This window comes from Physeter macrocephalus, chromosome 11, assembly GCF_002837175.3.
Source record: "Physeter macrocephalus isolate SW-GA chromosome 11, ASM283717v5, whole genome shotgun sequence".
Taxonomy (NCBI): domain Eukaryota; kingdom Metazoa; phylum Chordata; class Mammalia; order Artiodactyla; family Physeteridae; genus Physeter; species Physeter macrocephalus.
The window spans coordinates 23258158-23273404 of NC_041224.1; the positions used below are offsets into that span (position 1 = coordinate 23258158).

The following is a 15247-nucleotide window of genomic DNA, read 5'->3' on the forward strand; positions in this document are numbered from 1 at the left end:
ATCAAGACTCTACATCTAATAACTACCAGTTTATAAGAAACACAGGGTATGTAAGAACATAGTAGATGCCACAGGGATGGATTCAGCTCCAGACAGAGGAAAACCACCAGAAAATCAGTCCAATTTCAATGAGTAAATTGCAATGTGTATATGTGTGTGTGTGTGTATACATACATATATTCATACCCATATATAGACACATGCAGACACACACACAGAAAGAGGAACTTATAGACTAAAAGAAAACAAATCAATCAAATGCAGTGTGTAGATTTTCTTTGGATGCTGATTTAAGGAAGCCAAATATGAAACCACATTTACAAAACAGAGTAATTTTAATAATAATATTACATTACACAGCATTAAGAAAGTATTGTATGGGGTTATATATTTAAAGTTTTACTTTTTAGAAATATATACAGTACTGAAATGTTTTCAGAAGAAATGATATAAGATCTGGAATTTACTTTGAAATAGTCCCATTTGGGGAAGTATAGATGAAACAAGGTTGGTCATAAATTGATAACTGTTAGAACTGATAGTTGGGCATGGCATTTCTTTACACTATTCTCTTTAATCTTGTATATGCTTGAAATTTTCTACGATTAAAAAATTGAACAGAAGACAAGTGACCTTGCAAAGGAGAAAATTATAAAGACAAGTGAAAATATGCAATGTAATGATACTGAATAATAGTCTTTTTCCCCAATCAGGGTTAAATTTTTTAAAAAGGAAAGGTGTGTAAAGTTGCATATTCATCATGATGGTTTCTCTAATATCTTCTGTGCTACAGTTGAATGAATCTCCTCCGAACAGGCTGTGCTGACTTTATATCAATACAACATTTATGCAGAAGAGGCTCAGTTTCACCAAAAAGATTTGCTAAGTCAAGCCTCCTAAAGTGCTGTTTCTCACAGATTAAAGGTCTAAGATGCAACATGAAATTTAACAACATGATTAGTGGGTCTAGATGTGACCCTGAACCCATTTACTTAGATGTGCCTTGACTTTTAAAAGGTTAAGTGACAAGTACTACTGTAGTTTGATTTCTTCCATTTTTCAGAAGGATGAAGCATATTTGATGATAATCAAGGTACAGATATAAAGCAGCTGCATTTTCCCACCAAATACCTAGTAAATCTTTTCAAGGAGCAATGGAGTGATAGACAATAAGTAACGGTAGAGAAATGTGAAAAATATTCTTATATTATTTTGATGTCTTAACATTTATTGTGAGAAAATGCTCAAAAATATAATAGTTACCTATAAGATTAGCAGATGAGCTGACAGAAAAAAACCCAAAATTTTCAAATATGAGTAGCATAAAAACTTGAAGCTTGGAACCCACAGGAACTGAAAGCAAATTAGAAAAAGGAGTCAGATGCAGGTAGAGAGTCTTCACTATTTATTAGCTTCATCTGATTAATAACTTCCTTAAAAAGCCATCTGGGTGTGTGGCATGTGTGTGATGTGTACTTATTTCAAGGACAGAGTTTATGAAAGTAAATGAAGAAAAAAATCTAGAAAACGAAACATTTCGTTTATTTAGAAACGTAATATATTCATCATACAGAAAAAAACTGCCCCATTAGTTTTATGAGCAATACCTTCACGTCATGTCATAATCTTTAGTATTGCTATGGAAATTTTAAGTTAAAAAGCTCATATCAAAACTCAGTTTTCAGTCAGTAAAAAAGGACAATACTTATGAAATATACAAAAATAAAGGCAAGGAATCACTGCAAATCACACATACACACACACGCACGCACGCACACATTTTCCAGGCATGTTTAGTACACCCACTATCATGACAGTCCTGACTCTTGCATAAGAAAGTAGATTGCATGCATCAGCATTTGTGTTACCATGATGGTGAAGCATCGTTCATTGTAAATAAGTAAACAGGAATCAAGGTCTACAACAGCCAAGTTCCAGAGAATAAAACTGTGCCAGCAGTAGTTACTCAATTTATTTATAGTTCAAAAATGGTTTTTTTTTTCCCTCTAAGTATATACTCTGTCTTTAAAGTTGGTAACGGATAATAACCACAACTACGACACCATTGATAGCTAAACCAAACTTCTCCTCTGACACAATTAAGTCTTACATTAAGACCTTAACAAAAATGCAGCGATTCAGTATGTCTTGATAATAAAGGAAGTGAATGAAGATGGATGACGTAATCATCGAGCAGAGAGCAGTCATTTTAGATGTGGTTTCAGGAGATATTTTTTCTAATTAAGGGTCTCAATTTTCTTCACTAATAAGAATATTGCATTGGCCCCGAATCAAGCATATCCAGTTGAGGATATAGATGTAGAAGGTTGTTTGAGAGGTTGCCTTTTAAATTTACAATCTTGCAGAATGTACGAAAATTGAAATATATATAAAATTGTGTTCAGTGGAAAATATTATAAAACATTTCTTCAGTGTAAAAGAAAAATCCTATTAAAGGAATGTTAGCACCCTGGTAAATAAAATTTAAAGATCAAGTACACATTTGAACTTGGATCTGTTGCAATTTTATGTTCACAGATATGAACAGTCTTTTATCACATTCCATTATTCAGAAACTGAACTGCCAGAGAGGTACATAAAGCAGCTACAAAATAAAGCAGCATATAAGGAAACCCAGAAAGAGGAAAGAGTGCTGTCTTAGAAAACTTTTAATTCTTTAAAAGAGTGGTAGACGCCCAACAATGCACTTCTTTACAGGCAAAAGAAGGAAACAAGGTGAAGTAATACCAAAAAAAAAGGTCTTCAGATGAATGTGTTCACGAAGGCTCATCAGAACTAGTCTTCAGTCACTTTAACGCCATTCAAAACAGAATTATTAGAAACTTCTAAAAGAGCTCAAGAATGCGAACTGATGGAGGTTCAAGAATAAAAATTACATCTAATACTCACAAGCTCCATCAATGTATGTAATCATCCTAAAAGTCATTGTTCAGATACTTTATGGGAAGGCCTAGAACATAACTAAAGTAAACATCTGCAAAAACGTTGCGGGTGTGTTTTGTTTTTTTTTTTGTGGTATGCGGGGCTCCCTCTGCTGCGGCCTCTCCCGTTGCGGAGCGCAGGCTCCGCGGCCATGGCTCACGGGCCCAGCAGCTCCGCGGCATGTGGGATCCTCCCAGACCGGGGCGCGAACCCGGTTCCCCTGCATCGGCAGGCGGACGCGCAACCACTGCGCCACCAGGGAAGCCCAACAGGTGTTTTTTTAAAGCTTAAAAAAACACATACAATAAGTCATGAGGAAGGTAAGAAGGAGAGCTTGAGCAAGGAGAGAGAGTACCTGTGAGATAAGGAAACTGCCCAATGTTTTCAGTATTCACAAATTGCACATAATTTTTCTAATCAAAATTTCTCCCTTAAAGTATAAAAGTCAATACTCTGAAAATTCTTTTTCAATACGCAAAAGAGATAAAGAGCAGACAAATTATTACATGAAAGTCAAGCAAACAGAATTATATAATAATGGCTAGTGATGTTTTTATAAATATTGCTCTATCTGGCTCACCTAAATTAGAAATGGTCTCAGAGAAATACTTCTAATGAGATGGTTTGTCCCAATGTTCATTACTTTCCTTTCCAAGGTACTTACATCAAAATGATCATCACATAAATGTTGTTGGGTCAGACTCTGATTGTCGTATGCAGAGTCACGTGATGAGGAAAGATAATGTCCCAAACAAAGAGCAATGGAAGTGGTATTTTTTTCACACTACCTCACATTATTAATATTATATATCAACTGTATATTGTGTAGGTAGAATAATGGCCCCCAAAGATTGGTTCACATCCTAATCCCTAGAACCTGCCATGTTACCTGACATGCAAAAGGGCCTGTACATGTGGAATGAAGGCAAAGACTGAGGTGAGGAGATGATCCTCGATTTCCAGGGGGGCTCACCGTAATCACATGAGTCCTTAAAAATGGGAGAGAAGGGGAGAAGGAAAGGGAGGGAGGCGTGACTGCAGAAGAATGGTCAAAGGGATACAAGGTTGCCGATGGTGAAGATGGAGAAAGGGCCACAAGCAAGGAACACAGGTGGCCTCCAGAAGCTGGAAAAGGCAACGAAATGGATTCTCCTTTCTTTGGGATTCTCCCTTGGAGCCTCCAAAAGAAACACAGCCCTGCCAACCCTTGGCCTTCAGCTCATTGAGATCCACATGAGACTCTTGACTTATGGTACTAAAATTAATCTGTATTGTTTTAAGGCACTAAGTTTGTGGTAACTTGTTATGGCGGGAATAGAAAACTGATACATATACACACACAGAAAATTATAAACACCCTGCTCTTCAAAATTTATGTATTAACTCTGATCAAACTAATTTCCCAATTTTGAAGAAAAGAGGTGCCATGTCTTCGATGAGGGAGAGAAATGAGGAAGGCAGACTGGGAAGCTTTCTGGATGAAGCAGCAAGGGCAAGCCCAGACAGACCCCTGCCCACCTGGCTCTCCCAGCCCCCTCAGAGTGGACACATGATCCCCAAGCCTTGACCGTGGATCACAGACCCATTCTCAGGATTCAGTGCAGTTCTGCTCTATGATGGGTGACTCATCTTTTCTTCTTTATTTTTTTTTCTTTATTTGGCTGCACCGCCGTGGCATGCGGGATCTTAGTTCCCAGAGCGGGGAATCGAACCTGTGCCCCCTGCAGTGCAGGAGCAGAGTGTTAACCACTGGACCCCCAGGGAAGCCCCTGTGACTCATCACTGACCTTGCTTCTGCCTCCCATATTCCCAATCCCCTTACTCTGATTACATAGAACGGTTATTATCCAGCATTAGTAGATACCCGCATACTACTTATGCAAACTGATCACCAGCTGGTTTTTGTTGTTCTAAGTCATAAATCTTTAGGCTGCAACAACTCTGCCAAGCAAGAGAATATTCTTTTCCAATGCATTAACACAAATTCTATATTTAAAATAAACACTTCTCAAGCTGATCTAAATAACAAATTAACCAGTGGATCAGCCATGGCACAAACTGACATTTTAATTAAATGTGATGATGGGCTGAGTAAAGTAGTAGTCTGAAATGCCCTTTGGCTCCTGCTCTTTGCATATTATGATTGGTCCTAGACGGTTCCGGTTGTAATTTTCCATCTTTAAACATGGGAATCATCTCTACAAAATGATTTATTTTCCTGAAGGTACATGCTACTCCTATACTCCTTCCAGAGATAACCTCACTAAATATCAGCCATAGATATGTGTATATGTACATACAAAGACTTATTACTAGGGTACCACTATAAAGACAAGAAAATGATGCTTGTATAATACGGTCAAAACACAACTGCAGCCCAGGCAACGAGCTGCTGTAATTGCTGTATTTACTCTCAACCCTGTAAGAAAGAGTTGAAAAAATAACGCATAGTGGTTGCTTAATCCCCAGAACAGATAGAAAATGGAGGGTAATGTAGAAAAATGTAGGGATAGAAAACTTTCTACAACTTTTAGAGAGAATACAAATGGAAAGGCATTCCACCAAGGAACAGGCAGTGTGACAGTACCTGAGAATAAGCCAGGTCCATGGTCTGGACCATGTTTCAGACCAAGAGAGAGAAACAGGAGGTGAGGTAACGGAAGCACAGTCCCCTTTTTTGCAGTTATAAAAATTCTAGATTTATTTAAGTTCTGTCAAATGCCAACTGGAGGGGAATATGTAAAGGAAGCATCAAATCTAAGCCACAGAAAGTGCTGGATAGAGATCTCTTTGTGGGAAGGCGCTGTCCTCTCTCACGTGTGTCCTGGAGCACACGATCTCATGCCGCTATGCGCACATGCTGCAGTGCCCAGGCTCTTTACTAAGGAGAAAACCAATTTGCTGAAATGTAGGCGATGGATTGATAAATAATAATTAATAAATTGTTAATTTATACATCAATATAAATGAAATTTGTAAATACAAAATACTATAATGAATCGATACACTGATTTAGTTGTAAGGTGGTTTTTCTTCAAAACGTGGCCATCACAGGGACCACCAGCTGTCCATTTCAGGGAAAAGGCAGAGGGGGTGAAAACCTCAGGGGCGCATTTACCAAGCACTCTGTGTCCCTGCAGGGCTGCCTCTCGGTCCCTTCCCATTTGGGACTCACACAACGATTCTGAGGGATGAAGCCGGTCTCTAGCTGGAGACAGGAGCAAACAGAACGAGGAACGCAAAGCCATTTCTGACATTAAAAGCAATGAAAGAATAAATAAGCAAACACAGTTTCAAGAAGATCTATACAAGGGATCTGTATCAAGAGCAGCAAGAAGAAAAGAGAAGATGTTATCTGCCAGGATTTCATGACGACAAAATAATCCACATGTGGGTCTCTCTGTGACATGTGCTAATAGAAAAAAGAACCTAGATACCTGGTTAGAATGTAGAATGAAAATGAAAAAGAAAGCTTGTTTACAATCTAATCGTGTCTGCTCAAACATTTTCATACAATTATTTTCTCTATGTAATGCACTTCTTATTGCCATTTGAAAATGGGCTTTCTTGCTTCGATTTAAATTGTACTTTCTTAATATATTCATAGCTATACCACTTTTACAAATTTTCAAGTGTCAGTAACCGTTTCTGCACCTGATAAACAGAAAAAAAAATCGGACACATAAGATATATCCCCATACAAAGGCAAGGCTACAAGGCAAGGCCTCAGGGTCAAGTAAAATATACTAGCCAAGGACAAAAAGAAGTGAGAAATACAGAAGTGATTGGACAGTGGAGAAATCTTAGTGGGGTGGGGACGGAATCTGTAAAACTATTCTTCCCTAGATTTCAGCAGTTGTGACAGATACAGAGACTTTGTGCACAAGGGGTCCGGTTCCATCAGGTCTGGGGTGTGGAGATCTCGCACAGGTGGTGCCGTGAACACTACAGGAAGCCACCCGCTAACTACAGGCCAAAGTCCATCTGATTACATGGGGCAGAGAGTTTCTAAAATATACTCCTCCTCCCAGTGGCCCAACAGTCACCATTATTAAGTGTAAAATACTGTATACATCTGTGTGGAGATTTTTTTAAATTAAGTACTTCACAAAGATGTAATTAAACAATGTAGGAAGCAAATGATTACTCTGCTGAAAGATAACTCGGAAATACTGGTGTCAGACGGGAAGTGCAAAGATGTTCTGACTTCAAGTCTGGTGTCTGGAAATGCCACAACGGGACCTTGACATACAGTAAGTGCCCATACATTTTCAGCAATAACTCTACTTGTCTTGAATATGAAGAGGTGTGCTATGGTTATGCCATAAGCACAGACTGTGTTAGTTCACTCCACTGAGCCTGTTTCCTGATGGTAAATAGGGGAGATGGACCTGGAGGTTTCCTGAGGGACTGCTCCATCCTACAAAGATGTGGAAACCTGTCCCCAGCGTCCCTTATGCAATACAGTATACTCATAGCCTCTGTGGGGAGAATCCATGCACATGTCTAGATTTTCGTGTGCTCTGTGGAAGGAAAGGATTCCTGGGTAAAGGAAGCAGATATAAATGACACAGTATGATGAAAAGACGACACAGTATGATGAAAAGACTACACTGTTACCTCGTGGAGTGTTAAGTTCCAATGTAAAGACCACAGATGAAATGTTTCAGCCCAACGAAGCAACTGATCGCTTACATTTTATTAGCATTTTAAAACCTAACACTTCTTGTGTTCTGGTGTGGGGAAAATATATCTTGTCGTCCCCCCCCCATTTTTCTTAATGGATGACCACATGAAAAGGCAAGTTTAAAAATAATTTTGAAACTAAAATCACCATATGTTGATTGTTGTTTACTTCACTGGAAAATTGAAGGATGAAGAAACACACATCTCTGCGACACCAGATATCAACAAAAAAGAAGGCTTTCTTGATGGTATTGAAATGCCATCTCTGGAACAAGCATCTTGGTCCGCAGACAGTGTGCCTGCTGCTGAACTGCTGTCGCCTGACAGCCCGTCTTATCTGCCAAATTGCTCATTAGGCCTGGCGATTGTCACCTGCGCCTCCAGTTCATACTCCAGCAGGGAATAAACATCAGTCTGCTCGCACCATCCTCGGCAGCAAGCTTCCAACACCCCCCTCAGTAGCCCGGCCCCCCCACCTGCAACCCTCCAAACACACTCACCTTGTATACACACCATTATTTTTAAAATGTCAATTCGGCTTCCAGCTCTTAGAAGCTGGCTTAGCTTAAATAAAGCAAACAATACAAAAGACAGAGAACATGCAACATAAGCCCTGTATTACAATGTGAAGTGGGCTGACCAATAATTCACTTAATTATTCATGCCAAAAAAGAACACATAAACAGTCTGAATATAGTGGAGAACGCTCATTTCATGGAGTATTTCTGAGTGCACAGGTGGCAAAAGAGCAGATCAGATGAGAGGAGTCCTCTGCCAATGGGATCTGACCCATCCAACCTTGATTGTAGGTCTGAAGGGAGGGTACTCCAATTTATAAATAAACAATAGAGGTACTGTGGCAACCAGAACAAAGAGGTAGCTGAGAGTACTCCAGGCTCTCTGTCTTTGCTGCTTCCACTGATCCCTGCCAATGAGCGCTCTGACATTCAGAGGCGGATCGATACACAAAAAAGATACAAAAGAGATACTCTGTGGGCAAAAAGCACCAAAGATATGAAACAGAATGTCTGAAACCCCATAAAACAACTTCTGATGGAATACTGTTTTTCATTTTGCAGAAGTAAAATATTCACCACCAACCCTGCAATTAGCTAGAAAATTACAATAATTACAGCAATTTTGTATCCCATCTCCAATCCAATTAATAGATATATGACCTTGTCAACATGTAATAATCAGATTGCATCTACAACAAAACTGGATGGGTTTTCTATGCTGAATAGAACTTGCACAGTAAGAAGGTAATTATTTGAAATACTGAGAATGCCATTTGTATGCCATGCTCCACTTCACAAGTTAAAAGAAAATACAATAGGAATATTATTTCTATTTTCAGTATATGTTCAAATAAAATCCGGAAAATAGTATTCTAATACCAGGTAATGTTAAGAGAATAGGTCTCTAAACCAAAGATCTTGGATCTCGTAGCAAGACAAAACCAATCCGTATATTCTTGAGTAAGAAAAAAAATTTAGAGCTCAAGAAAGAGGTGGTGGGGTCGGGGGCACCTAACTTTATGACACAAGCCTTGTACAGCAGTTCTTGATGTCTCTGTAAGTTTTCAAAGTTAGGGAGCTAGTAAAATCTTACCAATTCGTTAAAGAGCACCATTTTCAGCAACATTTTGCCAGACATGGATAAAAATTAACTATAAAATTAACATAGTTCAGAAAGGTTAAAATGTTAAAAGACAATCTAAGCGGATATTTTGTTTCTCAAAATTTCTAAAGCAATTCTATTTCTAGGACTTCTTCCATCACTAGGGCATATGCCACTGCCAAGGAATCTCGAATCTTCAGTCTGGCTCTTCCAAAGGAAATATTAAATCAGTATTCTGGGATGAAAAGAAATCCTGCCATCATTCTAAAGCCAGGCTACCCCCAGAATGTTTGATCTCTATAAAAAGCCTTTGAGAATTAAAAAAGAAAAAAATCATAAGTGGGGAAAAAAAATGCTAGACTTGGTCTCTATGATCTGCTCCGGAAATTGTGCTCCTGAGCACAGTAGGTCTCTCTAAAACTGGATTTGTGAACAATAAAAATACAGTTAAACATCTATCACAGAACCGTCAGGTTAAGAGAACACGGTTCCACTTTGACCCTGCACTCCACCCCACCTACCTAAGAAAGGCAATGTTTCCTATCCAGGAAGACATGTCCTATTTACTTGGGTTCTGTAACTCCTCACGCCTTTAGAACATCCATAACTACTGGGTTTGCACTCAAGAGACATCATTATCACCATCATCTGTCTATAATCTCCTGTTACCCTAGTGCTTGTCGTGTGTCAGGCACTATCAGAAGTTCAAACATCTCATTTACTCTTCACAGTCCTGGGCCAGGTACCTGGAGAAGAACGAACTGAAGCTGAGTGAGACTGCTGACCTTGCGTGATGTGGCTTTGCCTCTTTCTGAACCATGAATATGCTAAACCACCATCCTAGAAAGGAGTATCTGCACAGCAAGCTCATGTTAAAAGCATAAAGTAGAGCTTCCCTGGTGGCGCAGTGGTTGAGGGTCCGCCTGCCGATGCAGGGGACGCGGGTTCGTGCCCCGGTCCGGGAAGATCCCACATGCCGCGCAGCGGCTGGGCCCGTGAGCCATGGCCGCTGAGCCTGCGCGTCCGGAGCCTGTGCTCCGCAACGGGAGAGGCCACAGCAGTGAGAGGCCCGCGTACCGCAAAAAAAAAGCATAAAGTAGACTATACTCCCAAACTTATCAAAAGTCTGGTTGGGGGGAAAAAAAAAAGAACATTTATTCAGGTTATCCATATCTGCTTATCTTTAAATTGAAGTATACTTATCTATGCCCGAAGGATGCAGAGACCTTCCAAGAAATGCCAGAACAGTTCAAAGGGTTTGATGTCAAATCAGCATATTCCTTATGCACCACTCCCTAAAATGGCATTATTGGCCTGAAAACTGCTGCATTTCTCCAGTGTGGACAGTCCTAAGGCAGAGAAGGTCCAATGCCCAGGACCCACAGCACGTCTGGAGGCCCAAATGTTTTAAATTATTTTTCTTAATCAGAAGGGAAAAATGAACTTTGGGAGGAAAACAAAATGTTTTAATTTTTTTTTCCTCACATCATAGGAAAATACTTCCACAGTTTTCTTAGCTTCCATCAGTTTTTTATGGAATGGAGGAGATAAGTTAATTCATTCATAGGAAAATTATCACTTTATTTCTTCAAGATAAATTTTGAGGCTTATTTATCTGAAATCCTTTATTAACCATGCCCCTAACTGGAGTTGATTATTCCATCACTGAACAAATCTCTACATATTGTTGGTTTCTTTATTTCCATAACTGAAAAAGAGGAAGAACATAAACTCCTTGATGGCAAGGACTAGGCCATATTAACTCAACTCTGAACTCTGATCACCTAGCACAAGGCCTGGCCAGCACAGACCTACTGTTGTTTTATTTCCGAATGAATGGTATTAATACTGTAGAAAATGACTCATATGTATTGGGTAACTTTCACATAGTCCCCAAACCTTGTATTTAGTAGATGTTTAACATGCATTTACCCAGTGCCTGCCAAGGCCATAAAATCTAAATAACGTTAGCAAATAAAATTCAGAGCTTCTTGCTCTGAATATTTGCATATTTTCCCACTGATGACTGCAAGACAACACATATGCTTCAAATATAACTTCCTTTTCTCAATTAAAACAAGGTAAAAGATATGTTTGGGGTTGAAAACAGCATTTAAATTTTAACACACAAAGCCAGCCAAATATGGGTGGTGGTGGTTTAAAAATCTTGTTGAGTCAGTGAAGTCAAAAGATATAAATGGGGGACTTCCCTGGCGGTCCAGTGGTTAGGGCTCCACGCTTCCAATGCAGGGGGCCTGGGTTCGAGCCCTGGTTGGGGAACTAGGATCCCACGTGCCACACAGCGTGGCCAAAAAGTAAAAAATAAATTTAAAAAAATATATAAATGGATGGGCAGCAAGCCATTCAAATTCTTCTCAACCTAAAGACAGGACTGGCCTTTCCTCCAACACACTTTTAAGGTGCAGCTAAATTAAAGGTGCACCTTGCTTTGTAAAACATATGAATAAAAAAAAAACCACAACAGTAAAACAACAAAAAGCTCTGTATTTCATTATATACATTAAGGTGTAATTACTCACATAAAGACGCTATTTTCCAAGCATCAGGCACCTATGAATCCTTGTACTCTTGTTTCATTAAAATCTTCTTTAAATCAAAACTAGGCAATCCATTTCTTAAACACAAGCTTGTGCCAAGCAGATAATCATTAAGGCAGGGACTTAATGAGCTAGTATACAATAAAAGAAAAGAAAATGACCTGCACACCCCCTACATATTACTTCATATGGTACACACTTCACCTTTTGAAAAACACTGCCCAAAGTAAATCCTACATAAGATTTTTTAAGTACTGTATCCATGTAGTAATCAAATGTTACTTCCACAAAATCAGTTTAAAATATATTTGTTCATGTATGTGCACAAACAACCTACATCTCCTGGATACAAGGAAAGGTCCAGCTAAAACACCTTACAGTGGCTGTTCCTGTCCACACTTCCTTGGAAACATCTTCTACTGTGCCCAGCTCTCACTACAATTATTCTTGTCCAGGTGATAGAAAGCAATTTTAGAAAGTAGTTAACATTGGTCTGCAACCAGACACGATCCCCTGGGCATCACGTACATATCTCATCATGCAATGTGCCTTTCAATCCTCTACATCTCTATATGGCATTCTCTCTCTCTCTCTCTCTCTCTCTCTCATTAAGGCAGGGACTTAATGAGCTAGTATACAATAAAAGAAAAGAAAATGACCTGCACACCCCCTACATATTACTTCATATGGTACACACTTCACCTTTTGAAAAACACTGCCCAAAGTAAATCCTACATAAGATTTTTTAAGTACTGTATCCATGTAGTAATCAAATGTTACTTCCACAAAATCAGTTTAAAATATATTTGTTCATGTATGTGCACAAACAACCTACATCTCCTGGATACAAGGAAAGGTCCAGCTAAAACACCTTACAGTGGCTGTTCCTGTCCACACTTCCTTGGAAACATCTTCTACTGTGCCCAGCTCTCACTACAATTATTCTTGTCCAGGTGATAGAAAGCAATTTTAGAAAGTAGTTAACATTGGTCTGCAACCAGACACGATCCCCTGGGCATCACGTACATATCTCATCATGCAATGTGCCTTTCAATCCTCTACATCTCTATATGGCATCCTCTCTCTCCCTCTCTCTCTCTCTCTCTCTCTCTCTCTCTCTCTCTCTCTCTCTCTCTCTCTCTCTCTCTCTCCTCTCTCTTTCTCTCTCTCTCTCTATATATATATATATCCTCAAGGGACAGTGGAAGCAGAAATAGTTTATGAACATCTAGAAGCAAATTACCAAAATGCTACAGATGGCTACCAATGTGAAAAGTGGGGACAATGACGTATTTTATAAGAATAAACTATATATTCTAAAAATTATCTAACTATATTCTATAGCTTATTTTATATATTATTACATATTATTACCTATCTCTATGTGAAGATCTACTGCAGACTACCAGTAACATCACACAAGACTAAATTTTCCACTTGAAAAACTGAAATGTTTCTAGACTGATGTGCCTAAAAGAGAAATGATTTTTAAGTTATAAATTTCTTGAAATAGGCCTTCTTAGTCTTAACAATTGCTCAATGATAAGATTATACAGTTACAAATGCTAAATAGAACGTTGAGCAGAAGTTCTTTACTGTAAGCTTGGCAGGAATGGCTACAGAATTCTTCAAGCTAGTGTCCTGGAACTTGGGCACTAGGAATCCTAGGATTCCTACTATCAACTCACTAAGGCCAATATTTTCGTTTCTTAGATGGTATCTAATAGCAGCTCTTCCAGATCCCTGAAGATAACAATCCTTGAGGTCCCTTCAGCCCCTGCTCTCCAGATAAAGTTCAAGTAACTGCTATAACCAAGTTGATGGTCAATCCAACACACTGTGTTTGGCTTCAGTGGAAGGATGTTGATTATTTCTAACTGTTCTAGCGTTCATACAAAACATATGGAAAGTAAAATGCAGGTAGTATAACGTTAACTATTACCCTGATTTACCTCTGGTGAGCAATTAGAAGTCTACCAGTCCACAGTAAAGTAAGGCCAACCTATGAAAACGTAAAGAAAGAATCTTGCCTCCCTCTCTTGCAAAAGACACTCACCCAGGTTCTAAACTTGATCAGTTTTTTATATAAACAGACAGTGAATTCCATTCACAAGAGCATGGCTGGATAAAAGAGTCGGCATCCCCGTAAGTGAAGACGAAATATGCACTCACTGGCACGGAGGACCGAAGGCGTGACCTCGATCTCACTCGTTGCTTGGTAAGGCTGGAAGGCTGAAACACTGTTGGTGCCGAGCTCACTGCCAAACATCTCCGGACTCTGGGTGCCTGTGGAGCTGGCACTGGTGCCATCACCTCCATGATGCGGGTCTTGCTCATCAAACACTGCTACCAGCTAGAAACGACAGGTAAATTTGCGATTATAAGCAAAGGCATTTAAAATGACAACCAAAAACTTACACCACCTTTGATGTAAATCTACAGAGGAAAAATATGGATATGTACACACCCAGGAATGTTATGTTTTAGGAAAAGAAACTTCAAAGAAATAGTCTTGCCCTGAGTTTTGATGCTTTATTTTTATATTTCTAAGTCATACACTTCATATGCAAAATTCTCTGGGTGAAAATAAAAATAAAATGGTTTTATATCACACAATGCTGAAGGGGATGGAGTGGATTTAAATGTTTTTGTAAATGACAGATCAAGTGGAAAAGAAAGTGCATATATACCTATATATAATGCATATACATGATAGATAGTTTATACAGCAAAAGTTATAATGGACCCTTCATATGGGAAGAAGAGTATATTAACAACCGTGCAGCATCTGCTCATTTGTGCATAAGAAACACAGAAAGGATACAAGAAACTAATGAGACGGGTAGGCTACGGGGAGTTAGTAGGAACAGGGTTGAAAGAAAGAGAGAATGGGAACAAGAGCGGAGATAATGGGGCGGTAACACTTTTCTGAATATATTTTTCTGTAACTCTGACTCTTAGAACCATCATAATGATTCAAATACCTAAAAGAGAAATAAATAATTGAAATCGACCAGGAGGCAAGGTGGGGTCTGGGGGTTGGGAATCTAAAATGGAGCACAAATAAAGAAACCCAACTATGTTACAAATGAAAAACAGAACCACAATAAAAAGGGTGGGGAAGAAAAGAACTAAGTCACTTTATAAAACTTTTTTTTTTCACTGTTTAACGTAAGGCTAAAGGCAAAAAGAACCTTCACAGAAATATTGTATTCTAGTTAGTAAAGTTGTTCCTTACAAGCGCGTGGTTTAGAAATTCACACTCCTCCTCCTCACACACACACACACACACACACACACACACACACACACACACAGCAGGAATGAATGAACAAGAAAAATATTCTGGATAATGAGAGCCAAAGTTCTCACTGCCAGAAACAGAAGTTACAAGCAAGGAAATATACTGTAGTATTAGATTAGAATTAGAGGCATCAATA

General features: G+C 39.0%; 1 protein-coding gene across 33 annotated transcripts in view; it reads right to left on the reverse strand.

Moving 5' to 3' along the window:
- Positions 1 to 15247, reverse strand: part of PARD3 (par-3 family cell polarity regulator) — a 678698-nt gene that overhangs the window by 388043 nt on the left and 275408 nt on the right. For all 33 annotated transcript variants that reach the window (XR_002892687.3, XM_055087799.1, XM_055087804.1 and 30 more), the window contains one exon: positions 13980 to 14160. Coding sequence is in view for 32 of the 33 variants with exons in the window: in XM_055087799.1 (XP_054943774.1) it covers positions 13980 to 14160 (181 nt within the window). In the remaining variant the exon portion in view is untranslated. The remainder of the gene's footprint in view (positions 1 to 13979; positions 14161 to 15247) is intronic.